At 48.5% G+C, this 13,321-nt stretch overlaps 1 protein-coding gene and 1 long non-coding RNA gene across 27 annotated transcripts in view; one reads left to right on the top strand and one right to left on the bottom strand.

Annotated features, from left to right (window-relative positions):
- The window catches only part of TACC1 (transforming acidic coiled-coil containing protein 1), a 112,122-nt gene that overhangs the window by 44,435 nt on the left and 54,366 nt on the right, over positions 1–13,321 (top strand). For 9 of the 20 annotated variants that reach the window (XM_021075676.1, XM_021075678.1, XM_021075681.1 and 6 more), the window contains 2 exons: positions 8,070–8,256; positions 9,270–9,385. In XM_021075676.1, the coding sequence (XP_020931335.1) occupies positions 8,070–8,256; positions 9,270–9,385 (303 nt within the window). Of the gene's footprint in view, positions 1–7,697; positions 8,257–9,269; positions 9,386–13,321 lie in introns of those variants that run through there. The other 11 variants (XM_021075690.1, XM_021075693.1, XM_021075691.1 and 8 more) reach the window with 4 other exon arrangements.
- Positions 1,130–8,054, bottom strand: LOC100520518. 7 transcript variants are annotated; one of them, XR_002339289.1, is made up of 4 exons: positions 7,466–7,657; positions 4,987–5,713; positions 3,146–3,381; positions 1,130–1,878 (listed from the first exon to the last, which is right to left on the bottom strand). It is a non-coding gene; the product is annotated as a translation initiation factor IF-2 (long non-coding RNA). The 7 variants fall into 7 exon arrangements; XR_002339288.1 differs by adding an exon at positions 3,648–3,727 and having other exon boundaries at positions 1,130–3,378; positions 7,466–7,644; XR_002339287.1 differs by lacking the exon at positions 1,130–1,878 and adding an exon at positions 3,648–3,727 and having other exon boundaries at positions 3,166–3,381; positions 7,466–7,643.

Here is a 13,321-nt window from a genome sequence, read left to right as displayed (position 1 = left end):
TGGGTAGGATATTTGACATCAGGATGAGCTCAGAAAATCTGGGCCATCTGATCAGTGTAATTCTAGTCCAACAGATGGGGAGGTTTATTGGGGGAGATTTATTTTATTTTGGAAGTAAGTTAGAATCGAGGGAGCAAAATGGACACAAGAGAGGGACTATTATTTTATTTCAGTTTCCTAAATCCCTTCTGTCTCCTTGAATCAAGCCTTAGGTTCCTCCTCCCCCAATCTAGGTTAACGAAGTCAAGTAGATTTCTCAAGTATGGAGTAATGGGCATTATTAGAAACTTAAAACTCATAAATGACAAGAAAGGGTTTCAGATGGTTTTCTTCTTCTTCTTCTTTTTTTTTTTTTTTTTTGCTTTTTAGGGCCTTATCTATGGCATGTGGAAGTTCCCAGTCTAGGAGTCAAATTAGAGCAGCAGCTGCCTGCATACACCCAGCAATGCCAGATCCACGCCGAAGCTCACGGCAATACCAGATCCTTAACCACTGAGTCAGGCCAGGGATCAAACCTACATCTTCACGGTTACTAGTCAGGTTCTTAACCTGCTGAACCACAACAGAAATTCCCTTCTTTGTCCTCTTTTTCTTCTTCTTCTTCTTTTTTTTTTTTTTTTTTTTTTTTTTGATGCACTCATGGCATGCAAAAGTTCCCAGAAGTTCCCAGGGGTCAAACCTGTGCCATAGCAGTGACAGACCCAGATCCTTTAACCACTAGGCCACCAGGGACCTCCTCAAATGTTTTTCTTCTCTGAGGCTTTCTATATGAAGCTCTCTGACATGGAGGGTCCACCTTTCCTAATGCTTAAACTGCTAAAAAGGAATGTAAATTCCATGAAGGAGGAGTTCCTGTCGTGGCTCAACGGTTAATGACCCGGACTAGCATCTGTTGAGGACGAAGGTTTGATCCCAGGTTTCACTCAGTGGGTTGAGGATCTGGCATTGCCGTGAGCTGTGGTGTAGCTGGCAGATGCAGTTCGGATCCTGCGTTGCTGTGGCTCTGGTGTAGGCCAGCAGCTACAGCTCTGATTAGACCCCTAGCCTGGGAATCTCCATATGCCACAGGTGTGGCCCTAAAAAGACAAGACAACAACAACAAAAATTCCATGGAGTAAAACAAAATGTGTTAAATCAATAATTTTACAAGATGATTTGTCTGTTTAACACGTTCTGTGATTGCAGTAATGTTGTTTAACAGGAAAAACCAACCTTTATCTACTGGAATAGATAATTCTAAAGTTCAAGATAGTTCACTGCTCTAAGCGGATCTTTGGTGTTTATTTTTGGTGTGCATGTTTTCAACTATGGTAGTTGGTGGGAAGAATTTGGGACAATGCTTGGGGTTATTTCCCTCATGTAGAATGGACAGGCTGACCTAATTCTGTTTATATCTTGTATACTTGGCAACTGTTTCTCTAATGCTCATATATCCTAGGGAGAGAGTGAAAGTGAACTTTCTTACAAAGTCCGTAAACATAGGGTCATAATATCTGCTGGGAATGAACAAAAACCCCATAGAACAGGCTCTTACGTGACACTGGTTTGGTGTAAGCATTCTAATGTATGTTTGTTTGTTTGCCCACTTCTCTGAAAGCTGACATGGGATGATGCTGCTATGGGGCGGTTTTCCTCTAGGTCTGACTGTGACCTAGGCTGAATGACGTGCCTTCTGGGGAAATTAAAGTCTACTTTTATGATGCAGAACAAAATAGATGAGAGAGAGGGTGGATCTGATGAGAATTGTTCACCAGAGCAAAGCCTGGACAAGGTTCCTCAAGCAGGTCCCTGGGTGGGGAGCTTGACCGAGCCTTTAATGGATGCAATCTGGATCCCTTTTCATCTTCCTAGAGCTCTGAAAGAGTGTGAACTATGGACCTAAAAAAAATGAGAAAGGAGGTTCTCTTTAGGATATAGTGTTCAATGTAAATGCCTTTTAAAAAATGAGAAAGGAGGTTCTCTTTAGGATATAGTGTTCAATGTAAATGCCTAGTACACATTCCCTGATTAGGGCCTATTTGGAGGGAAGAGTGCAATTCTCTGGGTGATGGACAGCCTCCAGGTAAAGGATAACATTGCATCTTGCCAGGAAGGCTGTAATGGGAACGTCTTTGCGTACATTCTCAGACGCCCCTATTGGTCATGGCTGTTCTTCATGGGTGGAGCGAGGTATTCCTAGTTGTGCTGGACTAGGTCGTGTTGGACAGGTGTTGCAGCCTGTGCCAGGTACATGGGACACCAGGACTGCAGTAGCAGCAACAGACTAAGAGGAGGGTCCAGCCAGTGGAACCTCCAACCCCAGAGTGGCTGCAGCAAGGGCTTTCTACTTCTGGTTTGATACAGAGCGAGGGGTACAGACAGGTAGGCACCTAGGGCTCCAGATTCAGTGCTGGGTTGCAATTTCAGGCCGGTGACTGTCCTTTCTGCTTTCCTTACCTCCTCAACCAGTTGAGAATGAGAAAGCCAGGGAGGTCCCATTGTGGCTCAGTGGTAACGAACCCGACTAGTATCCATGAGGATGTGGGTTCAATCCTTGGCCTCTTTCAGTGGGCTAAATATCCAGCATTGCTGTGAGCTGTGGTGTAGGCTGGCAGCTGTGGCTCTGATTTGACCCCTAGCCTGGGAACCTCCATATGCCTTGGGCGAGGCCCTAAAAAGACAAAAAAAAAAAAAAAAAAAAAAAAAAAAGGAGAGAGAGAGAGAGAGAGAGAGAGAGAGAGAGAGAAACAGTCCTTCTACCGGAAAGAATGATGTAGGGATCAGATGAACATTTATTATACAAGGTACTGTTAAGGTGACATCTGAGAGGCCTTTTGCACTTAAACGTTTGAGAAGAAAACAGCTCAGGGTTGAGGCTGTCTAGCTCAGTGAGTGAGAACATTCAGAGGTCAGGCTGATGGAGATGTGCCCCCCACCCCCAATCTGGAAGCTCATTCCGTGTCCAGAGTGGCTCTCAAAAAGCAGGGCAGGGAGGGGAGATGGTCTGTGGAGGTCCCACCGAGGCCCCGGAACCTCGCTGCCTGTGTCCCGTCAGTTCCCGCAGAGACCAGTGCCTTTCCTCAGCCCTTCAGAGCTGCCAGCCCCTCTGGTTACATCTTCAACCTGGCTTTTCATCTTAATTGAATTAGGTGTATGTTTTGCTTACCAATTTTTTTCTTTTTTTTTTTTTTTCTTTCCATTTTTGGCTGTCCTGCGGCATATGGAGTTCCCAGGCCAGGGATCAGATCTGAGGAGCAGTGAAGACCTAAGGCACAGCTGTGGCAGCACCAGATCCTTAACCCACTGTGCCGGGCTGGGGATCGAACCTGCATCCCAGGGCTCCCACGATGCTGCTGATCCTGTTGTGCCACAGCAGGAACTCCTCACCAACTTCTTAACCTGCTAAAGAACACAGATATGTTGTTGGTGGGTCTGCCTGACCGCCTGACCTTCACTGTTTTCTTCTGGTGACTTGATCTTGCTGTGATCCCCTAGCGCCATCCTGGCCCCACCGCCCCCCTCCATCACATCTTCTCAGACACATAGCTGTCTTATTTCACTGGCTGTCGGAAGCACGTTTTCTTCTGTGCTTCTGTAGCAGTTTCCTCTTCCTTATGTTGTAAGAGGGGCCCTGCTGGGCTTGGATTGCTCACAGCTCCCAGACTTACTGAGTGAGAGATAAGGACGCTAGTTCCAGTTCTGCTTCTTTACCCTCTGGGGGAGCAGCCAGCTCCCTTCTCCACGCAGCCTGGGGCAGGGAAAATAGTATTTTCAGGGGTCTCCCAGTCTTCACTCCTTCCATCCCAGCCCACAGGTGGTTGTCAGAACCATCTTTCTAAATGGAAATGTTTCTGACTTGCTCCAAAGCGAGAGGACTCCCCATGGCCAATCAGGGTCCATGGGCCATGCAGGCGCATATATAGCTTTTGTTTATCCTGTATCTTGTTGGCCTCCGGGAGATTTAAAACAAGTTTTTTTTCTTTTGGTCCTTTTAGGGCTGAACTTGGTGGTACAGGGAAGCTCCTAGGCCAGGGGTCAAATCAGAGCTGCAGCTGCTGGCCTACACCACAGCCACAGCAATGCCAGATCCTTAACCCACTGAGCAAGGCCAGGGATCAAACCTCACGGATACTAGTCAGGTTCTTAACCCGCTGATCCACAATGGGAACTCTTAAAACAATTTAAATTAGTAGGAACATGAAAGGTTGGAATATATCCTGTAAAATCCTGGGTTTGTATGGCAGAAATTATCACAACATTGTCAATCAACTATACTTCAATAAAACTTTAAAATATGAAAAGAAAAAATCCTGGGTTTGGGTTAGATGGGCACCAGAACTGGGCTGGGCCTCACCTTACCTACGGCAGGCCTCTCCAGATGGTACAGCTGCCCCCCAGGCTTGGTCACTCCTCACATTATCCACGTAGGCATTTGTGTTTGCTTTCCCTACTACAAGATCAAGTTCAACCTGAGTTACGCGCTCCGTCTTAACAGGGAGAGGGTCCTTCCTGGTCAGTCTGTACACTGCCTCTGCCCTCCGGCCAGCCCAGATAGTCTTTGCCAGTGTGAGTTTGCTTACTCGTGTATTTATTTTCTTTTGTTACCAAAGAGACCCATTTTGCAGATCCCTCTTGAGTATCCGTTAGTGGCAAGGTGTGTGTGCCTGGCTGGCCACCATTGTGGAGTGTTTCAAGGAGTTTCAGTTTAGATTTTCATGGCGTTATTGAAGGGCAAGAAGGGCAGTGAAGGCAAGAAGCAGAGGGAGGAAGAGAATAGATGGGCCCTTCCTGTGCATAGGGTCATTTCCAAAACAAAGACATTCCATTTGGTCTTATAATTGCAGACATTCTGCCCCTTGAAGCTAAGGGCCTAGCAGCAAAATGATGGCTTACCTTGGTTGTCAAACATTGCCCATTCTTTCCCAGAGTTATAGGAAGATGGATGTACCGGCCTCACTATTTGTTCCAGACAGTAAAATTAATTCAAGCTATTGAGTAATTACTTACTTTCTTGTTGTTCCCAGGAAGTCCAGGAACTTGCAGATGACTGATTTTCCGAAATCTGGGCATTTGCTTCTCCAATTTCAAGACATTTCTATAAAGACCAGGCTTTGTCCTGCTGGGGCCATCACTGGTCTGGTGTCCGTTCTGTGCTGGTTCAAAATTTCAAACTCTTCCCCAGGAAGAGTCAAGCTTTAGGAATTTATGTCACCCTAGCCAAACTTACAAGGTCTGTTTATAAACTAGAATATTCCTTTTCTGCACATTTATTGAACACCCTACTGAATGTGTGACCCTGTCCTGATTTCTAGGGGAACAGAAATAAATCATAAAAGCAGTGTGGTCCCTGACATTTAGAAGCTTATGGTCCAGACAACTTGTAAACAAATATGTTATATATAGTGTGCCAAGTGTACGGTGACCTTACATCTTGGGACGTCCTGGTTTGTGCCTGTTGTCCTAGTGTAACTGTTAGTCGTGTACCCTTTCACAGTCATCCAAGGGCCACAGTAAACATCTCTATGAGTGTCCCAGGTCTAGAGATGGTAGAAAGCAGGGAGCAATCAGCCTGTTTTCCTAGAGCAGACACCTGTGCTGGGTGATGAAGGGAATTTTGCTGTCAACATCTCGGGGCTTGAGGGGGTGTGTGTGCAAAACTCTGCAGCAAAAAAGGAGATTGTTCCCGAAGCAGCAGTTAGTTGACTCAAGCTGGTCATTGTTTCCCAAATTTATCCTGAGAAAAAAATTCAAGACACTTGGTAAAAATACCAGTTTCCAGAACCTGCTGGCAACTTGGATTTTTAAAGAGGGGCCCTGGATGATTCTTGGCCATATTAAAGGTTCAGAACCAATTCTGTAGAGATTATAGGTGGGACTACAAAGGGCTGGAGTAGACTGGGAGCAGGAGCAGCAAGACGGGGGAGAAGTCAGGCAAGAGCGACCCCAGCTGAGAAAACCCTCAGAGGTAGGACTGGATGGGAGACATTTATAGTACAGTATGAAAAATGGGGGCTGCGGGAGCTGTGTCAGTCACAGTGGGGGTTCTGAGGAATGAAAAAGTTCCAGGAAGAAGAATGAACAGGACCAGTATATGCCAGTTACTGATTTACATTGGGGATATCAAAACACTGGTGTCAGGAAGTTCCTGTTGTGGCTCAGCATGTTAAGGACCCAACATAGTATCCAAGAGGATGCAGGTTCGATCCCTGGCCTCGCTCTGGGTTAAGGATCTGGCATTGCCGTGAGCTGTGGTGTAGGTCGCAGATGGGACTCAGATCTGGCATTGGTGTGACTGTAGCGTAGGCTGGTAGCTGCAGCTCTGATTTGACCCCTAGCCTGGGAACCTCCATATGCTGCAGGTTTGGTCCTAAAGAGAAAAAAAACAAACTAAAGAAACACTTGAGTCAAATCCAGGAGCCTGGATGGTGAGCCATAAACCTAAAAATACAACTAGTTAGAGTGTTGTGGCATATTTCACAATCCCCCCAACCCCCCCCCTCAACAAAAAAAACCCCACCCTGACTCCTACTTATTTCTACTGGTTGTAGTGTCTGGAATGGTCATGATAGCTGTGTTTATCTGGAAGGGGCTGGATGAATTCTAAAGCATCCAGACACCCCGGCCCTTTAGTCTAGACTTCAGGCAAACCCCTGCCCTTCGGCTATGGTAAAACTACCTATTTCGCTTTTGCTTTTATTATCAACTGTGTAAGACAGTCATGATTCATCAACAGTATGCATGCCAGCCCCTTTCAGGGGAGACATCTGTCTGGTGGTTTCAGCCTGATTTTGTTCCTAAATTCTGGAGCTGTTGTCAGGTGGGAACCTGCCAGGTGACAGGTTCACTGCCACTCTGGAAATTACAATAGTACAAGAAACACCTTATCCAGGCAAGGAAATCATTAAACCTGGTGGTTTGTGCGGTGGATTCTCAGGGCGACATTGGTGATTCTGAGAGGCAAAGTAGAATCCCTTATTGAAAAATGAAGAAAATTCGAGGAGAGCTCTACTTCCCTCTGCCTTCAAACATAGCTTTTTATTTTGAAGGCTGCCATCACCAGGCCTGTTGGCAAACTTACGAAGCAGCAAACGGAGTCAGAAATCCAGGACTTATAAGTTATGAAAAGAAAGCCTCAAAAAGGAGAATGGGAAACTGATCAGGTTATAATTCACACGGTAATTACCCAAGACCTGGCCACGGAACATCCACCAGGGTCGACTGGGGAGCGACAAAACATCTAAAATTCCAGCCTTGGCTACTTTTGCCGCGTTGCTGAGGGATTTGAAGGTTGAAAGTGAATCAGCTGAAATCTTCCACACTGTCCTATCAGGAATGGGAAGACATCAACAGCGGCCTCAATGTTTTTTGTTTTTACTAAGGAACTGAACTTCTCTGAGATCCAGTATCACCAACGCCATTAAGTCGCAGTAGCAAGATGAAAGGATAAAAATAAAAAGGGAAGAGGCATAGTTTAGCGTGCACTGACCAAGAAAGACGGATCTTCCCCGCTCCCGACGCCGGAGGAGCTGTTGGGGGCACCCGGGTCCTTGGCCTGCGGCCGAAGTTGCAGCCGGGAAGCCCCTTCCCTCAGTGCAGGAGCTACCACTTTGGCGCCGTGGTGGGGGGATCCAGCGGGAGCGCCGAGCGCTTCAAAGGCCCGCCGCCGCCGCCGCCCCCGCCCGCGCGCGCGAGTAGTACGGTCCGAGGGGGCGGCTCCTGGGGCGCGGCTCCGCCGCAGCTGATGCGCGCCTCGCCGGCCCGGAGGCGGGAGCCGGGACGCTCGGACCCGGAGTCGCTGACCCGCCGAGCCGCTGAGCCGCCCCGCGGGCCCGGGCCCCGAGGAGGCCCCTGGAGAGGTGTCTTTCCAGCGAGAGTCGCCGGGTGCGGAGGCGCCGCTGCCGCACGTTCGGGAAGGAGGACGAGGAGAACGGGGCGCTGCCTGCCGGCGGAGAGGAAGCGCTCCACCCGGGCCCCCCGACGGCGCTCGTTTAACCACATCCGCGCCTCCACTGGAAGCGCGTCCGGCGCCTGTCACCGGTTCCCTCCATTTTGAAAGGGAAAAAAGGCTCTCCCCCTTCCCCTCCTCCTAGGAGCCGGAGCTGGAGGAGCCGCGCTCATGGCGTTCAGCCCCTGGCAGATCCTGTCCCCCGTGCAGTGGGCGAAATGGACATGGTCCGCGGTGCGCGGCGGGGGCGCCGGAGGGGACGAGGCCGGAGGGTCGGAGGGCGACCCCGAGGAGGAGGACTCGCAAGCCGAGACCAAATCCTTGAGTTTCAGGCAAGTACAGGCGTTCCTGCCGGGATGCAAACGCACTGCCATCCATCCATCTGCGGCTCCTTCTGTGTGCGTGTGTGTGGTCGCCACCCGCGTATAACCGTGTTCATGCCAATGCTGCGTCCCTGCCCGTAACCAGGTCCCCGCTGTACATTCGGAAGTTCAGAATGTTCTGTCCTTCTGGGTGTTTTCTTCCTCCCGGTTTCAGTACGAGCTTTCTGAACCTAACCCAGAATCTGCAGTCTCCCCGCATCCCCGTCTGCCTCGGTCACTTCCTCTAAGCCCTGACCTACGCAGCCCCCTCCCTTGCGCGCGCGGACGGACACACACACACACACACACACACACACACACACACCCTACTCAGTAGAACTTAGGGCCCTCCCTTTGGTGGGGTGGGGGGAGAGTCGGCTCCCAGGCCCTCCTGGGGCCCCCACTGTGTCCGGAAAATGCAACCTGGGTAAAGAAGGTCGAGGGCGGTGACAGGCCCCTGGCAGCTGGTGAGAAATGGTGGTCTCTGCCGAGCTGTCACCCGTATGATTGCGGAAGGCAGGTGACAGCGTTTTCGGCGAGGCCGAATGAGTTCCAAATAGGTAAAGGCCTGGAGAAGAAAAAGGCATCATGGCGAGAAATGGCTTAATTTTTAGGGTGAGGGAGCAAGCTTGATTTTTAAATTAGGGTTCTTATGAGAAGAGGAGTCTATTGGAAAGTGCTTTTGGGGGTTGTCAGGAAAGGATGACCTCAAAAATAAATGGTGCTGGAGAAAGGCTCCGGAGGATGGAGATTTCAGGGAGCCAGGAGGCCAGACAGCAGCCTAAGGAGGGCCCTGCTGGAAACCCCCCAAGCTGGTCCGGAAGGCCAGGCCCACTGAGGACCCGTGGGTTGTAAAATTAGACAAAAAACAAAAAACAAAACAAAAGACAAAACTGGACTTTAGCCTTTGTGGATATATAGACTATAAAGGGTGTCGGCAATACCGTTGAAAGTGGTAATTCCTCATTTTTCCTCCTTGGCAGCTCGGATTCTGAAGGTAATTTTGAGACCCCTGAAGCTGAAACGCCCATCAGATCACCTCTCAAAGAATCCTGTGATTCACAGCTGGGACTGGCAGGCCCAGGGGCCAAAACCCAAGGTAAAGGAAGATTTTCATTTTCTGCCTCTATTTGTTGTTGTTTAAAGTTTTGAAAATGCAAATGAGGGCAGGAAGAGTATTCTTTTAGAGCTCTTGGAACCAGGTTGGGATAGTTTCCTTACTGAGCAGGTGTGGTTTGAAAACACTTAGCTTTTTTGAAATGGTTTGGGGTTGGTTTTTCATGAGTGTGGTGGTCAGAGGCCTTCTTCCCTAAATAAGGTGGTGGGTACATTTGCAGTATAAGAATATCATTGTCAGAACGTTTCTGATGGGCCTTTCCCCTTGGCCCCTGAAAAAACAAAAATGTACATGGCCATGCCATGGTGGGGGTATGCTAAGATTTGGCTTCATGCATTTCTCAGGCCAACTTGATTTCTACAGGGTGTGGCTGGATGCAAGAATTTTAGGTGGATTGACTTTGTTAGATAAAGCCAAATCTTAAGAGGCCATTTCATCTTCCATCAGGGATGGGTATGGGCTCTGCATCCACCTGAGACAGCCTGGCCCCTCAGAGCTCAACCTTGAGCCTGCCCTTCATCTCCAGAAGCTGCTCTTGCACTTAATTAATAGAAACCCTTTTTGTCACACAGCCAGTTTTGAGTAAAATTTCCCCTGTCCTGGTCAAATTCATGTATCCACTTAGTAAATCGGGTGCACTGTGATTCAGCAGTGAAACCAAGCTAGTGTTGCAGAGGGAGGTGGATCTTGAGAGGTTCAGCAAAATGTGTATGTCAGCTTGTCTTAAGTATTGTGGAGAAGAGTAAAGCAAGGGAAGCAGGAGCAGAGTATGTGGGGGAGGAGGTAGGAGATGCTGAAGGCTGATGGGGTCCTTATTGGTCAGGGGACTGTAGCAGAGCCTGGCAGGAAGATGGAGAGAACAGCTGTGCAGAGACCTGAGGCAAGAACTCTTCCAGCAGAGAGAAAGGCTCCTTCGAAGGTGTGAGGCTGCCCCAGCAGGGTGGCAGCATGTTCGAGGACCAGTGAAGGGGCCAGGGCTGCCACAGTGACCGGCAAGGAGCAGTGGGAGCTGAAGTCATCCAGGTCCGGGGAGGTCTGTTGTACTGAGGCTTTGATTTTCTTTCTGAGAAGCTGTTGGAGGATGTGTTAGCTTTCTAGGGCTGCCTTTAAAAAGTGGACCGGGGGTTCCCGTCGTGGCGCAGTGGTTAATGAATCCGACTAGGAACCATGAGGTTGCGGGTTCGGTCCCTGCCCTTGCTCAGTGGGTTAATGATCCGGTGTGGCCGTGAGCTTCGGTGTAGGTTGCAGACGCGGCTGGGATCCTGCGTTGCTGTGGCTCTGGCGTAGGTCGGTGGCTACGGCTCCAATTTGACCCCTAGCCTGGGAACCTCCATTTGCTGTGGGAGCAGCCCAAGGAATAGCAAAAAGACCAAAAAAAAAAAAAAAAAAAAAAAAAAGTGGCCCAAACTGGGCAACCTCAAACAACAGAAAAATGTTCTTTCTCAGGGTCTGAAATCAGGGTGTTGGCTGGGCCCCCTTCCCTGCAGAGGTTCTAGGGAGGAATCTTGTTTCTTCTAGCCTCTGGTGGTTGCCAGCAGTTCTTGCTGTTCCTTGGCTGGACCCCCCATCTCTGCTTCCTTCATGACATGGCCCACTTCTCCCTGTATGTCTCTGTCTCTTGACATGGCTTTCTAATAAGGACACCAGTCACTGGATTTATGGACCACCCTAATCCAGGGTGACCTCATCTTAGCCGGATTCCATCTGCAAAGATACTATAGTTGATCCTTGAACATCGTGGACTTGAACTGCGAGGGTTTGCTCATCTGCAGTTATTTTTCAGTAAAATGTCCTACTGTATTACACGATCCATGGTTGGATGAATCCAGGGATGCAGAACGGCTGATATGGAGGGTTTTTGACTGTGCTGACTGGTGGGGGAGGGGAGTCAGCACCCTGAACCCCACTCCCACCCCAGCCCCGACATTTTTCAAGGAGTCAGCTGTTTTCCCAGATAAGGTCACATTCACAGGTATGGGGAGTTGGAACTTCAACATATCTTTTGGAGGGAACACAGTTCAGCCCACAGCAGAGGACTTTGAACAGAGGAATGATGCTTTGACTTCTTCTTAAAAAGGCTAGCCGGCTGCTGTCTGGAGAAGAGACTCTAGGACCAATGTCCTTTTCACATGCTTTCTTTATTCCAGTGCCTGTCACTGTCACCTCTGGTGGCAACTAGAGCCAGCTTTCAGTTATCTAGTTTGGGGTCTGAACATGTTTTTATTCTCCCAACAGTCCCAAGTGTTTTCTTGCTTAGTAACTTCCTCCCAGGACACTTGGGGAAGTCAGGTTCTCAGAGCTGGACTTTGTGACAGAGCTGGAGTTACTGGGGAGATGATACCAGCTTTTGGTGATTTGGTTTTGCTTTAAAGGGTGAGCTCTATACTGGCTTCCCTGCCGAAAATGCAAGCAGTAGCCTCAGCTGGTCCTGGGCTGCTTTTTCCCCATCATTTCAGGCAGAGACCGCGTGGGAACAGGCTGGTTTGCGTGTTGGCGGAGCTGTATGTAGTGTTTGCTTTGCTTGTAGCAGTCTCAGTGCTTCGTAGCTTCCCTTTTCTTCTCTCAAGATTGGCAGATCAGAAGGGAGATCTGAAAGCTTGAAAGAACTGTTTTGTGGCCTTCCCCTCAAATTTAAATAAAGCTCACAAGATGCGTTAAGTAGCTGTTTGAAAGCCTCTTTGAATTGCTCAGCCTGGGCCGCCCTCTTCTTCACCATGCTGAAAGCTGGTCCTCTGATTCATCCTGACAAATTCTTTGCTAATTGAATAGAGAGGCCCGTTTGGCCCAGGCCCCCAGCACCATACAGCCCCAATTGTTTGATCCTTCCCGTGCCATTGACTCATTTTTACAAGTTTTGGTAGCTTCTAGCTCATACTTTCTTTTTCACTCTCTCTATAAGTTTTCCTTTTAGAGAGTCATGGACCAAGAAAGACCAAGAAATCAGATCATGATTGCAGGAAGCAACTGCCATGTATTATGAAATCTTTCCATTGAGGGTCTCTAAGTAATAGGATAGCATCCTGCCTTCCAGGGCTTCTTCTCCCCAATACCTCATCCAAATCCAGGGTCCCACTGATGGCCCTGTTGTGCATTCACAGTAAATGTGAAAATGCAACCAAGCACAGGTCTGACCACGGAAAGTATCAGTGGGCAAAAAAATTCCTGGAGTCTAGTGATGACCTCTAATTTCTTGGCCTGAATGGTCCTCTTTCTCCTTAAACTGTTGATTATTTGGCTCTTGGTAAAGTTAGTCTTTCATATTTCTGAGGGTCCAGGATGTGGTGGGACAGTAGGTGTGGATTGTATAAGACTGTGGTTTCTAAAGGATGATCTGTGACCTGGTTAGGGGTCAGAGTTCACATACATAAAAGATCTTGGTTTCCTGTTCCATAAGGACCCTCAAGTATATGGGCTGCATCCCATATACTGTACCCATGGCCCCCTATCCCAACCTCCATTTAATTCTTTGAACTCAAGGAAATATCCCTGTCTATTTTGAGTTCATTTTCTTTTATTAGAAGCTGTTTAGGGACTTAAAGTATCTGAACTCAGAGTTCCCGTTGTGACTCAGTGGGTTACAAACCTGACTAGTATCCTTGAGGACATGGGTTCAATCCCTGACCTTGCTCAGTGGGTTAAGGATCTGGCATTGATGTGAGCTGTGATGTAGTTTGCAGACGTGGCTCTGATCCTGCGTTGCTGTGGCTGTGACGTAGGCCGGCAGCTACTGCTCCAATTCCACCCCTAGCCTGAGAACTTCCCTATGCCACGGGTGTGGCCCTAGAAGGCAAAAAAAAAAAAAAGTGCTCCTTAAAAAAAAAAGTGTCTCTATACAGACATATCTCCATTTATTGCACTTTCCATATACTACATTTTTTACAAATTGAAGGTTTGTGGCATTGTCAGCTGAGGGTTATC

This window comes from Sus scrofa, chromosome 15 (assembly GCF_000003025.6).
Source record: "Sus scrofa isolate TJ Tabasco breed Duroc chromosome 15, Sscrofa11.1, whole genome shotgun sequence".
Taxonomy (NCBI): domain Eukaryota; kingdom Metazoa; phylum Chordata; class Mammalia; order Artiodactyla; family Suidae; genus Sus; species Sus scrofa.
This window is presented reverse-complemented; position numbering and strand designations above follow the sequence as displayed.